This window comes from Carassius carassius, chromosome 43, assembly GCF_963082965.1.
Source record: "Carassius carassius chromosome 43, fCarCar2.1, whole genome shotgun sequence".
In the NCBI taxonomy this organism is placed as follows: Eukaryota; Metazoa; Chordata; class Actinopteri; order Cypriniformes; family Cyprinidae; genus Carassius; species Carassius carassius.
Window position 1 is genome coordinate 16,626,028 of NC_081797.1, and position 25,000 is coordinate 16,651,027.

Genomic DNA, 25,000 nt, shown 5'->3' on the forward strand with positions numbered 1-25,000 from the left:
AAAACCAAAATATAAATCGTTCTTTATGCAATAAAATATTTAGCTTCCTTTATTTTGAAGGAAGGGTTCCCTTGTATGGTGTTTATCATAATTGTCGGGTTATGCCATCTAAAAGTAAAAAACCAAACTCTTGTGGTACAATCTACTCTTGCAGAGTGTGTGCACCTGCTTCTGGATTAACTTTACGTTCATGTTCACACTCTTGAGAATGGCATCATCAAGGTTAATCTAATTTATGAACTGTGAAAAGAGATACGGTAGTCAAGGATTCCTTTGATCTTGGGAACACTTTCCCATAAAAGCAAAGCTCTGATCGTTCTTATCTAGACGCTGATGAAATCCACAAGCTTTCCTGAAGAACTGCATCCGTATTGTAACGGGATTCCATCAGTATAATTGTCTGTTTTTTTCTTTGACCTGCAGAACATTATATTGTGTATTTTCATTATTTGGCCTATCGTGTTGATTTTGGATTTGTCTTTCCAAACAGTGCTGGAGGTCCTCGAAGCGGTCACCTGCAGACCTGAGTGCACATGGGAGTTCTGCAGGACAAATCCCAATGAGATATGCTCGACAAGGTAACTTCTGCTTGAAGTCTTGGTTTTCGATTCATCTGTTGATGTCTCTGTTCTCGGCTGCAGGTCTGCATCGCTGGAGAAGCGTGATTGTGGAGGTCACTGCCAGCACACCACCTGCTCCAGCTGCCTGCTCCTCAGACCTCCGTCTTGTCCTCAGTCCTGTTCCCCGACGGACCAGGTGTGTCTGCATCGCTTCGGCAGGTGTGTGCGAGAACACCCAGCCGTCTGCCATCAGAACCTACAGGTGAATTTGATCCCGAGTAATCATTCTTTTTGACATAAATATGAAATATATTTCAGCTTTTTTTAAATTAAGACAAAATGCTTTAAATGAATTGTAGCCAGTATTACTGATAAATTCACTTAAATTACATTTATATATATTTGTATTTAATGTAAAAATAATTATATTTATAATGCATTTTTGTATTTTATTATACATTTCACACACACACACACACAAACATATATAATTATTTCAATATTCCTTCAACAGAATAACTCTGCGGGATTCTTTGTGTGTTTGGCTCCTGTCTGTCCAACTGCAACAAACTGATTCTACATTTTAATCCAAATAATGTCATACAGTTCTAAAATGTAGCATAAAAGGCAGCTATTTTTATTAATGCATTTCATGACTTAAAAAAAATAAATAAATAATGATTTGAAATTACTTGCATTATTGTTGTACAGCTTTTGTTATACAATCTAAAACACAATGTTTGTCAGTAAAACATGCATTTCTATGGCTACTAATAATATGTTTTTTTAATTCTAATTTAAAGTTTTGTATGTGCAAATGTTAAATGAAAAAAGTTGCATTTTATTACATTTTTTATATAATGGATTAATAAAGTCAGGCTGACCCTTCAGCATAAACACGCTGAAGTCTGGCCTGTTACTGAATAACAATGTGTTTATGAGCCTGCAATCAGACGTCCATCCATGAGCCAGAACAAAGCCCTGATCCATAACAGATCAACCTGTCCACTGTTCTTTTGATGTCTGTCTCACATGAAACTGCATCAAGGAAAGATACAGTTTATTCTGATAAATGTGTTGGCATAAAACACTGTTTATAATATGCCTCCAAACATCCAACAAATAAACAAATAAATCAGCACTTTATAAATTTTTTAAATATTTTGATTTTAATATATGCGCAAATGAATTGAACTAATTTTATGCATGAAAAGGAAGTTATTATGTGTCCACCACTTTTGGATTGACACACTATTTTCCTATTTGATACTGTAAAGCTGCTTTGACACAATCTGTATTGTTAAAAGTGCTATATAGATAAAGATGACAAGGTAAATAAAATGTAAAATTACAAAAACTGCTAGTAAAAACAATTATATATATATATATATATATATATATATATATATATATATATATAAATAAAGTCTATGGTTCTCACAATTCAGTCTCCGCTTTTCCAGATGAAAAACACGCCGCTTTTGTTATCAGTAACATATCACTGCTTTTGTTTTTGACTGATAAAAACAATGGCCAGACAAAATGTTCATCGCGCCAAGAGCCATAAACTCTTCACTCTGCCCTTAAGAAACACACTGTAACATTGTTGTATTTATTTATTTAAATAATTTCACAATTCGGATCCTCTGGATTTATTCAAGTTAGAGACATTTATGCAATATCAAGACTAATTGTCATTAGTTTTAATGATATTGACCACCACAGCATGACTTAATCTAGACATAGTACAGTGGTCTAAGAATGTGTGAACGTGCTCCAAAACTAAAATATATCTACTAGAAAAGCACACATATCTCCCTACATGATTATTTGTAATATAAGCAGCAATTTTACCAATGTCTACGTTGAAAAGGCAGGTAAAAACAGCACTTTTTCTGATCATTTGTTTGTAACTAATATAGTGAACCCATCATTTGAAAAAAGAAAAAACAGGCTACATGCTAACATGAAACATTCTTGGTGCTCGGCTGCATCTGCTAACATTAGTGCTCATTCTGAATCTGAAGAAAATAGCATGTAAAAACCAAGGAATGTCATGTTGAGTTAAAGAAAATCGTTCCTGAGTCAATTTCTTCCCTCTTTCGTGAGTTAAAGGCACTTTGGATATTATGTGATGTGTGCGGTCAGGGTCACCGGAACATTCTGTACCAGAACGACTGAAAAGCAGACGAGTTGAAGGCACCGATGAATATGAGGAGCAGGATATACAGGCCCATCATGACGGCGAAATGATGTCTGAAGAGCCACGACGTCCCTTCAGCGTGTCTGGAATCAGAAGACAATGGCACTTACACACACACACACACACACACACACACAGCAAGTTATTAAAACTAACAGAAAACCATGACAATTCTGTGCATTTAAAGAACTAGTTAATCGAAGATGTAGGTGAGTTTGTTTCTTCATCAGAAGAGATTTGGAGAAATGTAACATTGCGTCACTTGCTCTCCAGCAGATCCTCTGCAGTCAATGGGTGCCGTCAGAATGAGAGTCCAAACAGCTGATTAAACACATCACAATAATCCATGGCAGTCCAGTCCATTAATTAATGTCTTGTGAAGTGAAAAGCTGTGCATGTGGTAATGCTACATTTCTCCAAACCTGTTTTAATGAACAAAAAACATCTACATCTCAGATAGCCTGAGTTGTGAGTAAATGTTAAGCAAATTTTCATTTCTGGGTGAACTATACCTTTAATGATGACTAGGTCTATCAAGATTCAAAGTGAAAACAAAGCAACATAAAAGTGTCCTAAAAGTAAACCTTTCCACTTATATGTGCTATATTAGAAATCTTCTGAATTCATATGATGGCAGATAAAAGTTTGATTTGTTATTCACTGAAAATCTTGATTCATTGTTTGGAGTCAGATCTTTTCAGTGAATCATTTGATACAGATCACATCACCAGTCTATATGATTCGTTCACAAAACTCCATTGAATCAGAAGATTGGTTGTGAATAACTTAGTTTTGGTCTGTTCATCACATACAGCTATAAAGCATAATACAGCTTTTAGTCTCTTATTTATTGGTGCTGTAAGGAAAAGTGTGACTTGGACATTAGGAAAAATGTCTCCATTTGTGTTCCACAGAAAACAGAATGAAGACAGAAACAGTTATTTCGAGTGAACCATTTCTAATAACTTTCAGTATTTTGAATGATCAAAGTACAACAAAAGAAAAAGCTAAGGCTTCAGCTGAAATGCAACAATGCGTAACTCACCGTGATTGGTAGCGTCTCTGAGAATACACCAGCAGGTACTTCACTCTCAGAAGCTCGTTGTTGGTCACCACAAAGTATTTCTCAGGCACCTCGCCTCCTTCACTGTTCCTGGCCCTCAGACGCTTATGGTCAACGCTCTCAGAGTCTGAACACACAATGAGAGAGGAATTCTAGATATCTGCTGCGATGGGATCTTACTGGACACAAAATTTGAATAAAAATCAAATCAGTGTTTGTTTTTATTTTGTTGAAAAGAATGTAGAAGAGAATCAACAGCTTAAACACATAGCTCTAGTTTTTTTTTTCTTAAGAAATTAACAATTCCACTAAGCAAGGATTAATTTGATTACTCAAAAGTGACAGTGAAGACATTTATAATGATACAAAAGATGAACAAATATACAGCGGCATAACTGTTTTCAACTGTCTGACAATAATAATAAATGTTTCTTGAGCAGCAAAGACTGGTGTGAAGACTCCAGTGAAGACTGGAGGAATGACGCTGAAAATTCAGCTTCACATCAAAGGATTCAATTACATTTTAAAATATATTCAAATAGAAAATAGTGATTTTAAATAGAAATAATATCTCAGCAATATTATCATTTTTACTGAATTTTTGATCAAAAAAATGCAGCTTAGCAGAGCTAACCCTAGACTTTGGCCCAATCCCAATTCTACCCTTTAGCCCTTCCCCTTTCCCCTACCCCTCCGTTTCGCGCGTTCACGTGAACGGGTAGGGGTGTCTCGATTTTCTTTTGGTTGGAGGGGTAGGGGAAAGGGGAAGGACCAGATAGCCCTTCAAACGAAGATTTTTCGGGACCACACTTCAAACGAAGGGGTATGAATTATCTCGGCAACATGGCTGCTACAGCGAACAAAAAGACACGTAAATGTAAGCTTTTTTGGCATACATAAAGATTTTAACGAAAAGTAATCATTTGTTTTATGTTACATTCAATTGTGAGTTCATAATAATGGTCATGTTACTCAAAGAAATCTTTGCAAAAAATCGCTAATATTTGCTAACGTCATATCATTACAGACTGTATGATAGTGCCACAGCATATGTCTGATCAGGGCCATAACTGCCGTAGACTAATCCCCCCAATAATTAGAAATCGCTAAACCATTTTCTCAAATATTACCTATTCGAGAGAGAGATGGAAGATGCGTGTATCTTTTTAGAGTAAGTTTACTTAAAAACAGCGATTGTATCCTCTCGTCGCTGGAAAACATAATGTAGCGATTCAGTATTTAAACTGTATTTGATAAAAGTCGTGGGGCAGCGTTGACAAGTTTATTTTCTCCTGGATGTGTGAGAGCTGCGCGATTTCCAATATGTGTGTGTGTGTGTGTGTGTGTGTGTGTGTGTGTGTGTGTGTGTGTGTGTCAGTAAGCAGCTCATTAATACAGAACGATAATTAAAGGCTCTAACGCACACCAGCACACCAGTATATGTGTGTATTGTAAGAGCTAGACGACGAATGATGGCGTGAGACGTCATGGTAGTGGTGTCCCAATCCTTAGGGGAATATTTTCTCCCCTACCCCTTGACACTCTGTTTCAAGGGACAAGGGGAAGGGGTAGGCGGAGGGGTAGGGGTATTAAATAGAATTGGGATTGGGCCTTTGTCAGCTTACCTTTCTTCTTCACCTGACACTTCACATCGGGATGATCGATGATTTCACACAAGGCAACGCAGCTGATCAAAGACCCGAGAACACTTTCCCTCCATCCGTTACCATGAGGACTGTAAAGGATGGCCATGCTGAGGTCACTGGTCAGGTATGTGCCCTCCCCAAACAGTGAGGTCTGAAATATCAAATCATAACCAAACATAATTTTTAATTACAGTGTAACTGCCGAACCAACAAGCAGACAACACTGGAGTTATAATTTTCATTTTCCCACATATCATCTAAACATGAACTGATAAGGGAGAGTCCCACACTTATTCGCAGTCTTCTATAACAATCAAAAAGCCTGTCTGGAGAGCATCCAAAACAGGTCTAAGAGAGGCTCATCCACCAGCGCAGCCCGTCCTGACCTTATTAAGATGGCAGTGTAATCCGTTGTGTATGATGGAGTGGAAGTTCTCCAGTCTGCTGCCGTGGAATCCATAGATGAGCTCTCGTCCGGCCCGCGTCCGCTCGAACTTGGAGTTGAGCAAATCACAGTACTGCAGTTCGAAGAGGAAGTCTGGAGCCGGAGCCGAAACGCCCTCGCTTTGAGTCAGCTTGCTGAGTCTGGCAAACTAATGGAGGGAGATTGAACACAATTGAACTACGAGACATCCAAAACTAAACAGACTAGTCTACACTCTGAATGACTAGTCCAGAATACCAAAACCAAATGCTTTATATGGTATTATGTTCTTTACCATTCTGATTTTTCCACCAATGCAATGAAATATCACACTAAAATTAATCTTATAAATCGTATTAGTGAATAAATCAAATGATTTAATCCCATTCCTGAGCGAATTGAACAACTGACTCTTTTTTAGTGAATCACTAACATAGAGTGCTTTTTGTGTTGCTCCATCCGTGAACAAACGGCTGGTTCTTTTAGCATCATTTAAACTTATGCCTCTTTGAACATTCTCTCGTAATAAGTGACTATTAAACTGCATTGCTTTCTTTTTTCATTTACCACTTTTCTTCTTATGACAAGAATTTCTTTTAAAGAAACATTGAGAGGAGTCTGAATCAGATTCATATGGAAAATGCACAGATCTAAACGAAGTCCAGCAATACCTCCTCTTTCTGCAGGGTCTTTACAGCAAAACTCTTGGAGGACAGAACCCAGTGCACAAGAGCCAGATGATGATCTCCATCACCATGTCCCAGACGCACAAGATCTCTCACGTTTGGCAAAGTATCCACATCCTTTAGCTGGGAGGAACACATGTGAAATGAGTCTACATGGAAAGGCCAACAACACAGAGTTGAAATTCTTCGAGCGTCTTACCAGCTCCTCAAAATCCTTGACCTCTCCTGTAAGGTAGCGAGGAGGGAAGGGTCTGAGCACTGAATCGCGTCTGTAGCTCTGGACGGCAGCTACGAAGAGGCTGCAGCGCAGATCCGCCGCTACAGGGTCTCGATGCAGACAGGAGCAAACCAGCTCTCTGACCGCAGCTGACGGGAGAGACGGGTGCATCCCCAACACTGAAACACACACAACAGATATCCCAGGAATAAAAGACAATAAGAAATTATTTCCATGAATGCTAAACATGTAGAATGTGAGTCTAGTGTCAATATATATATATATTTATATATAATTTATCTTTATATTATATTCTATAATAATACAGTACCCAATAATCATTAAAAATCATATTATATATTTATAAATAATTATATTTTATATTTTCACTATATATATATATATATATATATATATATATAATATTTATTATATTATAATAATAAGTGCTGTTCATTGAGGTAAAACGTAGACTGTGAGTAGTGGCGTCAAAATATATATCATGTACATGTGTATACAATATATATCTTGAAAAATTATTAATTTAAATTAATTGAATATATTTATAAATGAATTTATTTTACATTTTTATATAAACCTGTTCAATATTTATTTTGTACATTGAAAAAATTATACACGTCATTATATTTTAAATTATGTTCATAACTTATATTTTTATTTTTCATTTTACCATAGATAAACATATATAGATAATACTTGGTATTATCATTATATGACATGTATTTATAAGGACATTATAATATTTCCATTAAATAAATTTGTATACTTGCCATCTTGTGTTAGCTCTAAAAATTAAGTTTTAAATAATTCATATATAATATGATTTCAGCAGATGTAGATAAACTCATGTAAAACACTGAATAACTTTTCAGCGAGACTGAGAGCTTTGCAAATTAGCTGCTAACTGGGTTAAAATCAGATAGCGAACCCAAACCCATGATAGAAACGTATTAATAATTTGATCTCAGACTAGGTCTTCGAATATGTGACTGATTAAATGCAACAGTTGGTTTAATAGTCGCTTTGTTTAGCACTGCTGTGTTTGTTTACATGTGAAGCACGTTAGCCTAGCCGTTAGCTCAACCACTGTCTCACTGAAGAAACTCACTCAAGCTTCAACACACAGATTACTTCAAAACCGAGTACTCATCACTCTGAACTTGAACATCATAAAATATCAAACATTTGCCACACATTAATGTATTTTACCCGACGCTCAGGCATCTGACAGCCACCGGAAGTTGAACGTGTCCAACCGCCGCCGCGCACGCGCCAGAGTCTACCGGAAGAGGGCGCCATACAGTGAGAAGCCAATGGGAACAATCACTGTACAGATGTAATGCCACAGCCTTCCTAAATACAAACATATAACAACTTTTAATGAAGTTTCTGTGTGATAAGGATTAACACATGTATCTCAAATCAACAGTAGCTTGTTCACCTGTCTGTGTTTCTCTTTTACTATCAGGAAAGTGGCCTACTTGAGGTGAAGTGAGAAGCATCTGAGGTCAAGCGTTGTGTTATCAGCACCGAGTCTGAGTGCTGTTGATCTCGCTTCACTGTAACCTCACAGAGCACTTTATATTATTGTTAACAGGTATGTATGAAAAAAATAAAGTCCATGTTTTGCTGAGGGACAGGATTCAGAAACAGAGGCTGGAGATAACTGGCCCAGAATCTGGAGATAATGAAGAATAAATAAATAAATAAATACATTTGTAAGTAATAACATTCTCTATGTATAAAGGGTGATAAATGTATTAGATATAGAGAGAAATATGATATAACATTGCAAATATATTTACAACTTACTGTAAGTAATGTGATATATATTTGTAATATTATAATTATAATTTATGTGTGTGTGTGCGCATATATATATATATATATATATATATATATATATATATACATACATTTATACACAAATTACACTTGGTAATGTAATAATGTTTGTATGTATAAAAGTAATAAATTTATTAAATATATAGAAATATAACATAATATGCCGTAATATCATATAATACATGCACAGAAATTACTGTAAGTACTGTAATATTTTATATATTTACACAAATTACTTTAAGTTGCAATAACAATACGTTTGTATAAAAGGTGCTAAATGTACATTTACATTTACATTTATTCATTTAGCAGACGCTTTTATCCAAAGCGACTTACAGATGAGGAAGGGGGAAGCAATCAAAAACAACAAAAAGAGCAATGATATATAAGTGTTATAACAAGTCTCAGTTAGCTTAACACAGTACACATAGCATGGGATTTTAAATAATATAATATATAAAAAGAAAACAGATAGAAAAGAAAAAGAATAGAGCAAGCTAGTGTTAGAGGTCTTTACACACACACACACACACACACACATAAAATTGCATAATAAATGAAAAGAAAATAGAATATAAAAAGATTAGAAAGGTAGTTAGATTTTTTTTAAAGAATAGTGTAGTAATGAAGAGCTAGGATCCAAGTGCAATGAAAGAGTTTATTGAGAGAGCGATGACACAAGTCTCTGTAAACGGGAACACAGGTAGCTGCAGGTTATGCAGAAAAAAGTCACTCTTAACAGAAACGGCAGATAGCTAAGGACAAAGGATAGATCACGGGACGGTCTCCGTAGAGGGTCCTCGATGAATGGGTCAGTGGCTCTCTCTTGATTTAGTGAACGGCTGGAATGCAGCAGGTTAACAGGGAGACCGGCTAGCGGAACCTTGACCTCTCGTCCCCACATATTGAGCGGCCGCTATGCTCTGAGCGCTGCTCAGGGAGATCCTCGACAGCGGGAGGGCTGGACACAGTAGAAGAGAGGTTAATAGGCAGTGATAAGGTGTAGCTGACCTGAACCTGACTGTAGACAGAACTGTGACAAGACTGTGACAAGACAAGATGGATACAGCAGGGTTTGTAGAAAGCCACCAGCATCATACTCCGATGAAATAATCCGACAACTGGCAAGAAAACAGAGGACATTAAATAGCAAGCGGGTTAGAGAGGGAACAGGTGGAACGGATCAGCGAAAAGGCTACAAATGAGAAACAGCTGAAGAGGGAAAGGGAAAGAGTGAGGTAATGACCAGCAGAGGGAGGAAAAGGAAAGGAGAGACAGAGGGAAGAACCAGACTCATAACAAATAGAATTAGAATAGTGAGTGTTAAAGTTAGAGGGTCAAATAAAGATGGAAGAGATGTGTTTTAAGCCGATTCTTGAAGATGGCTAAGGACTCAGCTGTCCGGATTGAGTCGGGGAGGTCATTTCACCAGGAGGGAACATTTCATTTTAAAGTCCGTAAAAGTGATTTTGTGCTTCTTTGGGATGGCACAATCAAGCAACGTTCACTTGCAGAACGCAAGCTTCTAGAGGGCACATAAGTCTGAAGTAACAAATTTAGGTAAATGGGTGCAGAGCCAGTGGTAGTTTTGTAGGCAAACATCAATGCCTTGAATTTTATGCGAGCAGCTATTGGAAGCCAGTGCAAATTGATAAACAGAGGTGTGACGTGTATTCTTTTTGGCTCATTAAAAATTAATCTTGCTGCCGCGTTCTGAATTAAATGTAAAGGTTTGATAGAATTGGCTGGAAGACCTGCCAAGAGGGCATTGCAGTAGTCCAGCCTGGACAGAACAAGAGCTTGAACAAGGAGTTGTGCAGCATGTCCCGAAAGAAAGGGTTTGATCTTCTTGATGTTGAATAAAGCAAATCTGCAGGATCGGACAGTTTTAGCAATGTGGTCTGAGAAAGTCAGCTGATCATCAATCATTTAAAATGGAGTTAATAAATCAAAAATACTTATAAATTATATATACACAAATGACTGTAATATTTAAATTCCTGTGATATTTATAAGCAAATACAGCTACAGATAAGTTGTAAGCATCTATTCTAAGAAATATTTTTTCCTACGTAAGATTCCTGTGCAAAAATGATATTTTTAAGAACTAGAAATTATTGATTTCTTTCAACTTTCAGTGTTTTATCATCCTTCTCATTTTCCTCCAAACATGTCTCTTACTAATGTTTATGTTATGAACTGTGATTATTTCACTGTAAAATAACACTGAACCTTCGATGTTGTAAATAGACCGTTGCAAGGTTTTTTTTTTCTTACAAGAAAATTGTTTTTCCGTTTTTACTTCAAAATTGTAATTTTTCAATGTGTTCGTTGCCGTTTCTTTATATTCCCTGTTAAACTTATTATCTTACCTAGTCACTATTCACTTCCCTTTTCTTCAGTCACCGTGTGTGTGTGTGTGTGTGTGTACACATGTCACATGACTGCATACCAGACATTAAAGGTAGTACTTATTCCTCTCTCAATCTCATTTTCTTACTTTAATGTAGTACGTAGTACATGCTTCAGGACCGCGGAGAGCGGACTCGCGTCGGAGCGAAGTATCGTGAGAGTCTAGACTAGAGGCTGAACAATTCAGCATCGCGCGCGCGGAACGGATGCTCATGGACGCGCGTGCGTGTGTAGGAGTACCGTGACGTGATTGTTTGTCTCCTAAGTGAGATAACGGATGTGGAGAACATCCCCGTCACAAGTGCATCGATCACTGACGGGAAACGTGTTTGTTAGATGCGAGAGGACGCGTGCAGGGGCAACAATTCCTGCGTGAACGCACGAGAAGGTAAGGGGAACGGTTTCCACCGAGGCTTTCACTTTCTCACCGGTGTTTTCCACATTTATGTAACGTACTCAGAACAGATGTAGTGTATCTTACATGCAGGTGATATCAGAAATGCTCGCACTGCTGAATAAACCTCGCTGTTCAGCTCCATCCTCTCTCCTAAAGGGCGCTCAGCTCGACCTCCACACCGCTCTGAAATTAGTGAAATGCTCTCGCTAAATATTCTTTTGCTTTTTTCTTCTCTTTCGAGTCTAATCTTGCGTTTTATAATGATACCTCCCATTTGGATGAATAGCTTTTAACGTTATGGCAACTAGATTAACGTTTCATATGCACCTTCACACTGCAGCCGGGTTTGGCTCGATAATAATAATTGATCATAATCGCTACAAATAAAAAATTGATAATAATATCTACGTGTAAACGCTAACGTTACATCATAAATAACGGACCCTTTTCACAAGACTGTGATGATCCGTGATAACGGACATCAGCATCGTAAATCCTCGAAAGTTTTTCATATTTGTATTTACATCTTTTTTTTTTTTTTTTTTACATTTATAACACTATTATTTCTAATATATTACCTTGGCATCAAATTAAAAAAAAAAAAAAAAACCCAAACCGAGAGTGTTTCTAATGGGGGAGGGACGGTAAGTTTGACATCGTTCTCTCTTCTGACTTCCGTTGTCAGTCTCTCTCAATTTTTTGCTAATCACTGATCTTCAAGTTAACCACGACTTCCGTTGTTGAGAAAGCCGGAAATGTGAAAAGGGTTCATGAACTTGAAGAGCAGTGAATGTGAGAGTATCACAAATATATCAGATTTACCACCAAAGGTCAAATGTACCGTCCCCCCTTCCCTATTCGTTGCTAAATTTTGCAACTTTTTAGACAACACTAACTTTTTCTTCCAAAAGCACTTAGCATTAAATGTTGCAAATTTGTAACATTTATTTGCCAACTTTTGATAAGTGACTTTGATAAGGGACACATTTTCCATCCAAATTACAAAAAATAAAAATAAAAATAGGAAACCGCAGATGCCTAGCAGTCACGCATAATGTGTATTGAGTTATATATAATAATAATATTTGAGTAATTGTTCATTTAAGATACACTTTGTTAGCAGCTTGTACATGTGATTGTTGTTTAGTTAGTACACTGTAAGGAAAATGGAAAAGATACTAATTTTCCAGCACATTATCCATCATACATTGTAACCCTGTAACCTGAAAACCCTATGCGTAATTTAAAACGCAGGTAAAAAACAATACAGAAAATTATTTTATATTAACTTAGTAGATTGTGCCCTGCTTCTAAAAGACTTAAAAGTAGCATAACTACTAACACACTGCTTAAAGCATAAAAAAAAAAGCAAAAGAAAAACAAAACTTAAAATTGTAATAATTAAGAAAAATGTAATTTTTATTATTTTATTATATAAATTATATAAAGTAATTTTACAAACAAATTTAAATTAACATATACAATTTATTGCTGAAATTTCATGTTGTGATGCAATTTTGAGTTTTTATATAATCTAATGACGTCATCGAGCAATGACATCATAACGTCATTTAGCAACCTTTAGCAACAAATCGACCTTCCTTTAGCAACTTTCTCTAAAAATGTTCTGGCAACACTGGAAAAGGGTCCATTTGGTTAAAATATAGCTTCTATGTATAAATGGTGGTGAATATTTGCTACAAATAAACTATTTATAATAATCGCTAGCAAGGTTCGAATAGTTCGAATCATTCTTCATTCTGTTTACTCTAATCGTGTCGTCTTGACAGCTGTATGTGGTCATGTATACCATGTATTCCTTATACATTTGAAAGATCAAATCAGAGGTTATGATAATAACAATCCACCGTTACAGTATGCAGTCGGCAGTCGCTAGGGTTATATGTTTGGAAATATTGTTATATTTCTGTTTTATTTTAGCATCATTATTGCCATGAACAAATTAAACCAGTATATGTAAAGTTTTCTAAAAATGTTAGTAATCTGAATTTGGAATATTAATCTCGTTTGGAAAATTTTCAGTCAATTAATATTTTATGTGACTCTCTAAACATAAGAAAATAAAGCGAGGTTCAGTCGAGCTGACGTCAGTTTGGAGGAAAAGTTGGACATTTCCTGTGGGCTTGTAGAAATCATTTTAAGATTTGTAAGCTTTGGATTTATAAAATTACTTTTTTGGGGTAAATATATGTTTACATTTTATTTTACAAACACAAAGTAATACCTCAGAAATAACTTTGAAGCTACATTTTTTTTAATAAGTAAATACATTTCTGTATTATCAGAATATTAACCATTTTGAAAATATTGTGCATGTAAACATGGTCAGTCTTGCAGGCTGCTTAAGGTTTATACAGTAGATGTCATGTTTGTAATACTGTATAAGGAATCATTTGCTTTACTAGGGATCTGGCTTGTGTGCTAATTTGTGTTTACTCAAGTTGTTTCACTGTTACCATGCTGTTGGGTTACACTAAGTTTCGATAGATTTCAAAGTATAAGCTTCCCTTTCACACTGAAATATATGCTAATGAGGTTATAACCTGTTTTATTATGAACAAACTCTCTCTACAGCGTTTCATTCAGTATGTGTCTGTAATGTGTGTTTCTACAGGTTTTTAAATTATAAAGTTTGACGTTGGTGATCTTAAAAAAGAATCTCCATGGCAGGTGAGAGCTTACAATTTTCTTAAACAAACCTGAATTGTTAACATATTCAAGTATCGTGGTATTATTTACTGTAATGTACTGCATGGTCCTACCAACGGTACATGTCCAAATAGTACTAGCTTTGTTGGTGAACCACAACTAAATGAGTTTTAATTTGTGTTTTTTTTTCCACACAGAAAACAATTTTCCACCTCTTCCACGGTTCATTCCACTGAAACCATGTTTTTACCAAGACTTCAATGAGATCCCAGACCAGCATCGTACAATGTGCAAACGACTGTATTACCTATGGATATGTACGTTCATATTTCAGCATATATTGTATATTTTTGCAATATTCTCAGTGCATGTCATTGTTCATTGTGGTGTGTAGATTGCAATCATGTAGCTTTATTTGCCTTTACACTGTCACTTTTGTGTTCACTCTAAACACTGAGAGAAACAGACACAGGAAAACTTGTACAGACAGGTTTTGTAATTTGTCACGCCACTCTTGTGTAGCTGTCCAGTTTACTATGCTTTAATGAGAATCGCAAGCATTAGATTTGCTTTTGACTTGTAAAATATTTACAAAATGCCTTTTTTTTGTTGGCTCACAAATTGGGAACTATTTTGAAATGTGGTCTGGGAGTCGAGAAAGTAAGTGTTTGTGGAGATAAATGCAAATATGTATTAGTATCTAAAACGTACTATAGTTTTGAGTTAGATTACTTATATAGATATAAGTCATATAGATTTGGTATCTGCCTTGTTCTGGTAGATGTGGTAATTTTGGCTTTCCTTGTAATGGATTCACCTACAACATCAAATTATAAAACAAATGCTATATTATATATAAAAAATATTTAGTTCTAACTGAATGAAATTAGTTTTTAAATGAAGCTCAAATTTGTGTTCACTCACAGTAAATAGTGCCACCCTTGCATTGAACCTGATTGGCTGTCTAGCATGGATGTGTGGAGGGGGCGGGGGAACCAATTTTGGGTTGGCCATTCTGTGGCTGATACTGTTCACCCCTTGCTCATATGTGTGCTGGTTTAGGCCCATCTACAAGGCCTTCAAGTGAGTTCAATTCATTTTGTGGCTTCCGAGATAAAATAGTCTTTGAGTTGTAATCATGTCTTTGTGCACAACCCTAATGAAGTTTACACTTTCTTTCATAGGACGGACAGTTCTTTCAACTTCATGGCATTCTTTTTCGTCTTCATGGCGCAAGTGGTGATTAGTATCATCCAGACTATTGGAATCCCAGGATGGGGAGTATGGTAAGAACTGCTTATTGTGTGTAAGAAATTAGATAGATAGGTAGATAAACAAACTATTGTGATGGGTTAAATGAACAACTCAAAATGCTAGGTTTGTCCATACTTAACCCAGAAGTGATTGGCAAAACAACCCAAACTGGGTTGTTGGTAACCCAGCAGTAGTGTGGACACATATAATGTAGTAGAGCAAATCTGGGTCAGTTCCAGTTTGAGTTACCCTATAGAAACTCAAATGACTCATGCAGTCTCTTGCGTCATGTAATATTATTAGTGCACATATATTATGGTCTGTTTACGTTATATTAGGATGTAACATTCTATTCTGAATTTATATAAGCTTTGCATGTATCTTGTTAATGAGGAGAATATGTCTTCTTTATGTGTTTGTATTACAGTGGCTGGCTTGTCACCATCTCTTTGTTCGGCAATAACATTGGCTCTGCTGTTGTTATGCTGATTCCAACCATAATGTTCACTGTCGTGGCTGTTCTCTCGTTCATTGCCCTCACCAAGGTACCGTTACTGTTCCTCCATCATCATTGTTTTGAATATACACAGATCTCATGATATTTCCTAAAATTCAAGCAATTACGAATGTATGCTGTAATACCTTAACATTAACAATAATGTTTTTTGTTGATTAAGATAATTTTTCTCCGACACACTAATTACAGTAATTTCTCCTGCACAAAAATCCTCAGCAATCTCACATTTTCTTGTCTTGAACTGTGCTCAGATTTACAAAATAAATAAATAAATTGTTAAAACACTACTATTTAGTAACAGAGGTCTTTAGCAATATATATATATATATATTTTACTTATTAATATCTTCAATTTATTGATTGTTTCTATTAAAATAATTATCGGCTTACATATCAACCACAATATTTAATTAAAAAAATACACAATTAATTTAATAACATTAATAGTTAACAAATATTGAAATATCAATTTTTTTATACTGCTCAAGCTTACCCAGAGCTCCAGAGTAAGAGTAAGCTCTACCCCTGGTATGCTAGATCCTCTCGCCAGCAAACTGATTAGAGGGTGTTAGTCCCCCGTGCAGTGATGGACTTCGCTTTGATGACAGTGAAGATTGGTAAGGTGCTGGGCTTCATGGTCATCCTTCAGAGGCACCTGTGGTTGAACTAAGCTGACCTCAAGGACGCGGACCATAAAGGTCTCCTTAATACCCCAGTGACTCCCTCCGGCCTCACTCCCCATGCTTTCCAGCAGTGCGTGATTAGCCCAGTGCCCAAGCGCCACAAGCTGTCCCGAAATTGTTCAAGTTTGTGCTTGATAAACGTGTGTGCAGAGGTTATGGTACACAGGTTATGGCCGCGCAGCACTTGCCAGTGCATCCAACGACCAAGCCGCTAAAGCCACTATGTCAGTTCCTGAATTTGTGGAAAATTATTCCCAGAATCTCACGCTGGCTACTCGGTGTGATAGAGCCCTTTAATTCAGACACAAACTACCTGTGACGAATGGGGCGGGGCCGAGAGCAGTGAGAATGGAGCAAGGCCGGTGGAGTGATTGGGAAATGAGCGACACCTGCTCCACTCACCGGTCTCGCGTCCCACGGAGGAGATCGGTGAGTGGAGCAGGTGTCACTCATTTCCCAATCACTCCACTGGCCTCGCTGGATTCTCACTGCTCTCGGCCCCGCCCCACTCGTCACAGGTAGTTTGTGTCTGAATTAAAGGGCCCTGGTTCTGAGACAAGAGGTATGCGGCCTGCTCGAAAAAAAAGGAGCGAAAGAGCGAGTCCATCCAAGTGAGCTGGAGAGCAGGTTTTACAGGCGCTATTTCATAGTAGCAGAATGCGCTTTTTGAACTATCTGGATGATCGGCTGATTTTAGCTTATTGACGGGACAGGCTAGTCAGTCATATAGACAAGCAGCTCCATCACTTGGAGTCCCTAGGTCTATGTGTGAACATGTAGAAGAGCATTCTCACTTCGACTTGGCGGAGACACTCACCTCTCTCGGGAGCGCTCGGTGGCCATTTTGTATTCCCGGTGCTATTTCAGGTTCACTTGAAGGGATTTCAGAGGCTGCTGGGACTTGGCATGCTCTCGGAGGCATGGGCGCCCTCCACGAAACATTTGTATGCCCTAAAATGGGGAGTGTTCTTGATGTTCATATCAATCTGAAAGCTTGCTTAATGTTGGATGTTCTGTGTTTTCGAAGTACAGGCTGGATAGTGGATGTCTTCCGTCATCTCTGAAAATCTATGTGGCCGCTATTGCCTTGATTCGTTCCCTACTGGGAAACATATCTTTCCGATAAGCAGAGCAGCTCCGCAATGTTTAGTGAAGCTCGAGAGGGAATGTTTCCGTTTACTGTCGTAACCTCGGTTCCCTGAGAGCGGGAACGAGACATTGCAGAGATCGCCACGTTTGAATCTCGACCAGCTAAGTGGCATTCAGTATCAAATCCTGACATAAGTGTCACATGCACTGCATTATACTGCCTCTTGAGCTCATCAATATTTGCATGGAATCTGCATAATTTGCGACAATTGGCCAGTCATTTGGACTAGCGTGAGCCAATAGTACTTCAGGAAAGGTTTGAAGGGAAGGAGTTCCCATAAACGGAGAAGATCCATGATGTCTCGTTCCCGCTTTCAGGGAACCGAGGTTACGATATTAACCGAAAATGTTTTAGATTATTTTAGACTATTATTGTTATCAAATATTTAGTGCTTAATGGTTCTATGAAAAAAATTACTGACTTACATATCGGGCACAATTTAAATATCCTCGTGTCTAATTTTGGGTTTATTTTTCTTGGGATTCCTGAACAAAGAAGATATGTAGCAAAGTTAAATGAAAGCAATCTGTATATTAAATATATTCTGATATAGTCAAAGTGAATAAACAACTTGATGCTTGGTAAGGACAGGTGATCTTCTGCGCTATAAAAGTACAACATTTGAGCAATAAAATGTTCTTCTGTGTCAGGTTCACAACTTCTACCGGGGCAGCGGGGGCAGCATGAGCAAGGCTCAGGAAGAATGGACCTCTGGTGCTTGGAAGAACCCTCATGTCCAGCAGGCAGCTATGGGGGCTATATAGGGGGGCATGCAGGGTCAGCAGTACTCAACCGCACCAACTTACAACTACGACGAGCCAATGTAGATCCCTTTCAGCCACAGTAAGGGGAGGGGACAGAAACAGGGTATTTGGGAGGGCTTTCCAGAAGGATAAAGTCAATAATTTGAATTTCGAATTTCCACTGGTACAACAATACATATGCTTTGCCTTAAACTGTTTTAAAAGTGTGTGATTGGTTAAAGAGTCACTTTCGGTTTTTAGAACCATTCAAAAAGAAAAGAATCAGTCTCACCATGTGGTATTAAGGCAGATTTAATTAACGGTTATGTAGTGTTTCTCCACTTATTGTATTTCAAACATGGCTGAACTGGAGCACCAGTGAGGAAACATTCCAAAACTCACTATGTTTCTATAGTAACTAGATTCTCAGATTTTTCCGTGTGGTATTTGCAAGCCACTTCAATATTTTGTTTGGCTGTTAATATTCAAGAACACATTTCCACTATTTAGCAAACGCATCTTTACTCTCACATCTTATGACTAAACATATGTTTTATGCACGAAGAGAAGAAATTACCAGCTTTTGGAACTACATTGACGGGTATTTACTTGATCCTGTAGTTGAGAAAATATAAACCCAGCTAACCGGAAACATTCTGAGAACTTTGGCAATGTTCTCTCAAAGTTATGAACAAACATTCTAGTGACGTCCAATGTTTGTTCAAAGTTATCTGGTCTTTAATAATGTTCTTAAATGTTATCTATGCTATTCATGCATCATTCAAAGAACGTTTTTCTTTTAAAACATTTTAGCTGGATGTTCATCTAACATTTTTTAAAGATTACTACTTGTTTTAGAATGTTCGGGGAACACATTCACATAATGTTTGCGAAATGTTCCTTAAAAATTTGTCACTAAGAAAAAAAGCTTTTTAAACTTTTAAAAAACGTAAAGATTTAGATTTTGAACATTCAGAGAATTTTCTTTCATAACTTGATGGGATTGTTAGCAAAACGTTCTAAGGACATTTCTGTTAGCTGGGAAGTTTATAAACATTCCATTGTTGGTGTTGAGCGCTTTACATCAAGTGAAAGTTCAAAGGAAGTTTTCTTTAATGTGAAGATACAAGAAAAGCCATGTTTACGTTGTTTAAGTTATGTATTTTTGTTTGGGTTAAAGGCTGTTGATGTTTTAGTGAGTGTGGTTGTGTTTGTTAACATTGTTTTGAGGATTTATCTCATTTTACTGCTGATGTACTGTAGCCGAGGTTTGGCTAACGAAATCAACTGGACGAAATATTTGTACATGTACATGTTGTACATTTGTTGATTTCTCATACAGAGTAAATATTTAGTGTGCTCTTAGCTACAGGCTTGGATTTCAATCCATTATGATCTGAATCTGCGATGAAGGCTGATATTTTTACTTTTTCGTTGTCACTGAAATCGTAACAGTTATTTTGCGTATAATCTCAGACAGAATTTTAGTATTTTATGTAAAATATGGTTTCTGGGTGGTTTATTCCCCATTGGTTTAAACCCAACAAGTAAAGCACATTATAAAGTACTATTGTCTCAAGTACAATATATATACTGTGTCATTAATTATTGATTACTCTGGTAGTGATGTACTGTATTTTAATTTTTTTCAGAAAATATTTACTCTATTATGCACCAACAAGCAGTTTCTGTGTGAAATTCAAAATGACAGATATTTAGAGATTATTTCAACTCTTTCAGACTTGAAAATTGTGGATTTGTAATATATAGTAGAACATTTATTTAATTCGTTCTTCCAGTTCAACTGAATTTAGTCTACAGGAGCTGGTTAGTGATGAACAGCTGTATAAAGATAGAAAAATCGAGCTCATATTTGTTAAATAACATGTTTCTTTATCTTTATCTTTCGATGCCGTCCGAATATTTTCAGTTCTTGCCTGGGCCCATAAAGAATGATGAACATGAAGCTATTTTTCTTCTTCCAAGTTTATTATTACATCCACACATTATATAGTTGCATTGCAAGGGATGGTGTAGTAGTTTATCCAATATGAATTGTACACTATTATACAGGAATGTCCAGCACACAAAGGGTTTTCCTTCCTGCTGCCTCTAGATCACATCTGTATTTTATATAAAATGGAAGTAAGGCCGGGAAGTTCTGGACATATTAGGCGAACACTTGGCCAAGGATACCTCAACTCTAAAGCAAACGGACAGACCGAACACAATAACCTTCAGGCATATCGCCCCCATCCTGGTCTGAACATCTGAACTCATGAGGACATACATGTGTGTGCATGTGTGTAAACATTGAGATAGAGAGAGGCAAGACTACCAAGAGTAGAAAGAGAGAGAGAGAGAGAGCACAGAAGGGAGGAGGGGGAGAGAAAGAAGGGATTGCAGAGGGGCTAAATCACAGAAACATCTGATAGAGAGCATGATATAATCTAACAGTTAAAGTATGAAATAGATCAAAATAATAGTGTACAGTATATGTAATATGTCATCTCAATGTCTCTATCAAGGCTTGTAAAATACTTTCAATCATCTCAAAAACTGTGAAACGTCAGGACACCCACGTGTGATATTATTCATGAACGTTTGGAGATTTTTCTGTGTTTTTTTGTTGTTGACATTTTAAATAATGTGTGTGGGTGTTTTGAGTGTAAATTGTTCCACAATGTGATGTTTAGTACACTCTAGTAGGGCTTGGTAAGACAGGACTTCCTGTGCAAAGCTTTGGCTGAGGTTTCGTCCCTATAACTGACATCCACATTGTGTCTTTCAGTGGACCGGATGTATAAAAATTTCCATTTGTTTTCTGACAGTCACCTAATTAGAAAACACTGACAGATGCAATATCGATATCTGTCATACATGATCTAATCACATAAACAGATGTGAATGTTATATTTCAGCCACACCAGCAAAAGCTAAGGTCACTGTCCTCTCCAAGACCCGCTATGTTTTTTGTGCCCTGATCTTCATAACTTCATAACAGTAGATAAAACCTTGTTTATACTGTAAAGTTAAGTGAGAGGAAAGATGCCAGTAGAGTTACACAAAACAGACAGTTGTCTTTGTATAGTGAGTTGTGCGTGGTGTTTGGTAAATTTGTGAACTAAACCAAACCTTGTGCCATGTGTACAAAGGCACTCTGTATGTGTTAATTATTTTGTCATGTCTAAAGTGACTACTACAGAACTACAGTCCAGTATTTTACAGGTTTTCATTTTTATCTACTTCTCTTTATATATTTTTTTTTAATTTTTCTTGACTTATAAGGGTAAAACATTTCAATTATTTTGTATTTATATCAAATTTGCCTTATTTTTTTCCCCTTAGCTACTATGTTTAGTGTACTTGATTTGTATTTGATGCAAAGCAAACACTAGGCTTCCTAAAAAAAAACTGTACTTAGAAATCAATCAATCATGCAAACATGAATAGTTGTGATTTCTGAAGGTGGTTGTTTTTGAAGTTTAAAATGAATAGTTTTTGCTTCATTTTGTATTACTTTTATATTATTTTGACTCTACCTGATGGAAAATAAACATATAATGTTACATTCTCTGTCTAAGTCCATTCAGGGTCATGAAACTGTTAGTCAACTAAACCTAAAATGAAAAACATTTACTCATGCTATATATATATATATATAATATTATGCTTATTAGCTAGAAATAAAGTTATTTTTTTGGCAAGGCAAACATTCTTATTTTCATTTAGTTTAACTTTATGCAATAAAGTAAAAACTGAAAAAAAAACTATAGATCTAAATATTTAGCAAAACTAATAAATTGGTTTAACTAAATGAAAACAAAATCTTTTAATTCTAATATGAAAAAAGCATAACAGTATCTCCATGATACTGAAATAACACTGCTGCAATGAAATGTTCTGTTTTAATGGCACATCCACCAGTAGATGGCACTAAAAGCCTGGGCGGATTGCATTTGGTCTCTACTTACTGAAAAAAAAGCATACTATCATTCTACAATACTTATTTATAGTATATGTATACTCAGCATTATTTATTATGTATGTATAGAATACTACACGATTTACTACATTTGCAAAAAGGTTGAAGTAATTCAGATACACATGAAGGAAAAGGTTATGAAGGGCTTTGTAAGTGAGAGCTAGTATTTTAAAGACAATAATGTCAATTTGAAGGAACTTCAGCTGTCATTTATAACATCTGCATCTTGACTCCTTGACTAAACTGACAAATTGAATACAAAATGTAAACAAACCTGAATCAAAAAAAGCTAAATAACCATATTTAATTAGGAGATGCTACTATGCTATTCATTGAACTTAATATAATTACAGCATTAGCATACTACTGTTTGAAAGAGTTTTACAGAAGCAGCATATCTTCATGAATGAAAGACCTTGTTATAACATTTCATTGAAACACTGAAATTGCATTCACTGAAAAAAACTGTATGAAATCAAGAATCAAAAAGGTGTTTTTGTTTCAGTCTTTTCAGAAAGAATTGCATTTAGCTATGCGGTAAATGGATTACAAAAATCTTCTGAGGAGGTATTCTGTTTCGAGGACAAGAATTCAGTTAGTAGTGAATGAAAACAAAACCATTTGCATCATCATTATAGGGCATTGAAATAAGTTTCCTTCAACAGCTAGTACTTAGCCCTAATTGCATGCATAAATTGCCACACGTGCAATAAGGATTGCATTAGTTTACTGCAAATTTTAAAAGCTCAGAATTTACCCCTCAGTTCCAACTTTTAATAAAATGGAGAACTTCAATACATGTTTAGTGCCTGTGAACATGCTGTCATTCAAAGTGTCAAGCAGGAATATTTTCTAAAGCAAATGCGAGTTTGAACATGCTAATTCTGCACACCACAATGCCAGGGTAGTTGCAAAGGTGTCCCTATGTGTTTGCTAAGATGTTCTTAGCATTTCATTGCATTGCTTTGCAGTTACTAGGGTGTTCTGAGCATTACATTGTATTGCTTTGGGATTGCTGGGGTGTTTTGAGTGTTTTTTTGTGTTGCTTTGTGATTGTTAGGTTGTTATGAGCGTTATATTACGTTTTTTTGTGATTGCTAGGGTGTTTTGAGTGTTGCATTGCATTGTTTTTTGGTTGCTAGGGTGTTCTGAGCATTACATTTTGTTGTTTCACAATTGTTAGGGTGTTCTGAATGTTACATGGCATTGCTTTTTGATTGTTAAGGTGTTCTGAGTGTTACACGCCATTGGTTTGAGATTGCTAGGGTGTTTTGAGTGTTTTATTGTGTTTCTTTGCAGTTGCGAGGGTTTTCTGACTGAGAATTTCATTGCATTGCTTTGTGGCTGCTAGGGTGTTTCATTGCATTGCTTTGAAGTTGTTCGAGTGATTGCCAGAGGTGGAAAGAGTATGAAAATATTCTACTCAAGTAAAAGTACCATTATTTTAATAAAATTTTACAAAGTAAAAGTACCAGTCTAAAATCTACTCAAGTAAAAAGTTAAAAATTGTTAATGTACATTTAAAATGTATATCTGATCCAGCTAATATAATAATTTAAGCTTATTTGAAAAGTACATGGTATGAGTGCTGAAGCGGGGTTGGAACTAAACTCTGCAGTGCTGCGGTCCTCCAGGAACTCAGTTTGACACCCCTGTGATAGGCCTTTAAATCTCAAACTAGTTGTTTTTAATTAAAGGAATGCGTTATTTAGAATAATAAGACATTTGGGCTGTTACTAGGCAAATTAAATCAGTCTCAACAAAATTAATCTTTGCAATGCAGAGGAAACACAGAAGCTTCATTTGAAGTGGCATTTAGATTACACACTGTTTAATGCAGGACATGAATGCATTTAACCTGCAGTTACAAATGCAGAAATAATGTTTTGATATATAAGACATAAAATCTTGAATACTCATTTGAAATCAAAAAGACACTTTAAATGTGAAATTAAAACTGCCAGTATACTTAATACTGCCAGTAGGGGTCAGCAAGTCACTGTTAATCAGTGAGTCATTGCGATTGAACCGAATCATTTAAACGGTTGATTCATTCAGGAACGAAACACGCAAAACTGTGCTCTGGTGGCAGTGTTTGGAATTATTTTATTTGCCGAAACAGAGCAAAAACAGGAAATCTGGTGTCTAAAACGCAGGTTTCTTCTTGTTTTATTGAACAGTTGTAATTTTTTTTAATATGTAATCATGCTGATGTTTAGAGAAAAAAATGGCACTCTTCATGTGATATTGATTTACTATATGAAATGATTTAAATATATACATTTTTCTGTAATTTAAGCAAAACCTTTTGCTAACCTGTCAAAGCTTCATTTTAACTAACAATGCAATCCTTACCTATACATGCTTGCGAAGGGTTGATGTTGAGATTTTATATGCTGCTAGTTTGATCTCCTTTGGCAAACACAGCTTACACTGCATAATAAAGCTTAAATATGGCCAGGGTTTCCCTACATTTGCTTTGAGTTCAACTTCAGCAAAATTTCACTGGGTTTCGTTTTCAGCC

General features: G+C 36.3%; 2 protein-coding genes across 3 annotated transcripts; one reads left to right on the forward strand and one right to left on the reverse strand.

Moving 5' to 3' along the window:
- Positions 1 to 2,163: 2,163 nt before the first annotated feature.
- LOC132125050 (protein mono-ADP-ribosyltransferase PARP16-like) lies at positions 2,164 to 8,146 on the reverse strand. 2 transcript variants are annotated; one of them, XM_059536258.1, is made up of 7 exons: positions 8,030 to 8,146; positions 6,782 to 6,978; positions 6,568 to 6,705; positions 5,859 to 6,065; positions 5,452 to 5,623; positions 3,809 to 3,953; positions 2,164 to 2,846 (listed from the first exon to the last, which is right to left on the reverse strand). In XM_059536258.1, the coding sequence occupies exons 2-7, from the start codon at positions 6,968 to 6,970 to the stop codon at positions 2,711 to 2,713; spliced, it is 987 nt and encodes a 328-aa protein (XP_059392241.1). In that variant the 5' UTR covers positions 6,971 to 6,978; positions 8,030 to 8,146; the 3' UTR covers positions 2,164 to 2,710. The 2 variants fall into 2 exon arrangements, with proteins under 2 accessions (XP_059392241.1, XP_059392243.1); XM_059536260.1 differs by having other exon boundaries at positions 2,747 to 2,868.
- Positions 8,147 to 11,272: 3,126 nt separating this feature from the next.
- LOC132124742 (secretory carrier-associated membrane protein 5-like) lies at positions 11,273 to 19,296 on the forward strand. Its single transcript, XM_059535898.1, has 7 exons — positions 11,273 to 11,465; positions 14,110 to 14,165; positions 14,342 to 14,461; positions 15,071 to 15,227; positions 15,329 to 15,430; positions 15,826 to 15,943; positions 18,399 to 19,296. Exons 2-7 carry the CDS (start codon positions 14,159 to 14,161, stop codon positions 18,510 to 18,512), a joined length of 618 nt encoding a protein of 205 aa, XP_059391881.1. The 5' UTR covers positions 11,273 to 11,465; positions 14,110 to 14,158; the 3' UTR covers positions 18,513 to 19,296.
- The last annotated feature ends 5,704 nt before the right edge of the window (positions 19,297 to 25,000 follow it).

Bases quoted from the DNA above. Each gene is read 5' to 3' on its own strand.
- LOC132125050 (XM_059536258.1), bottom strand. From the start codon at position 6,970: ATGCACCCGTCTCTCCCGTCAGCTGCGGTCAGAGAGCTGGTTTGCTCC. The intron at 6,706-6,781 runs GTAAGACGCTCG...TGTTCCTCCCAG, and splicing joins TCAAGGATTTTGAGGAGCTG to CTAAAGGATGTGGATACTTT. The intron at 3,954-5,451 runs GTAAGCTGACAA...TTGTGTGTTCAG, and splicing joins GTGTCAGGTGAAGAAGAAAG to ACTCTGAGAGCGTTGACCAT.
- LOC132124742 (XM_059535898.1), top strand. The intron at 14,462-15,070 runs GTACGTTCATAT...GTTCACTCACAG, and splicing joins ACTGTATTACCTATGGATAT to TAAATAGTGCCACCCTTGCA. The intron at 15,944-18,398 runs GTACCGTTACTG...CTTCTGTGTCAG, and splicing joins CGTTCATTGCCCTCACCAAG to GTTCACAACTTCTACCGGGG.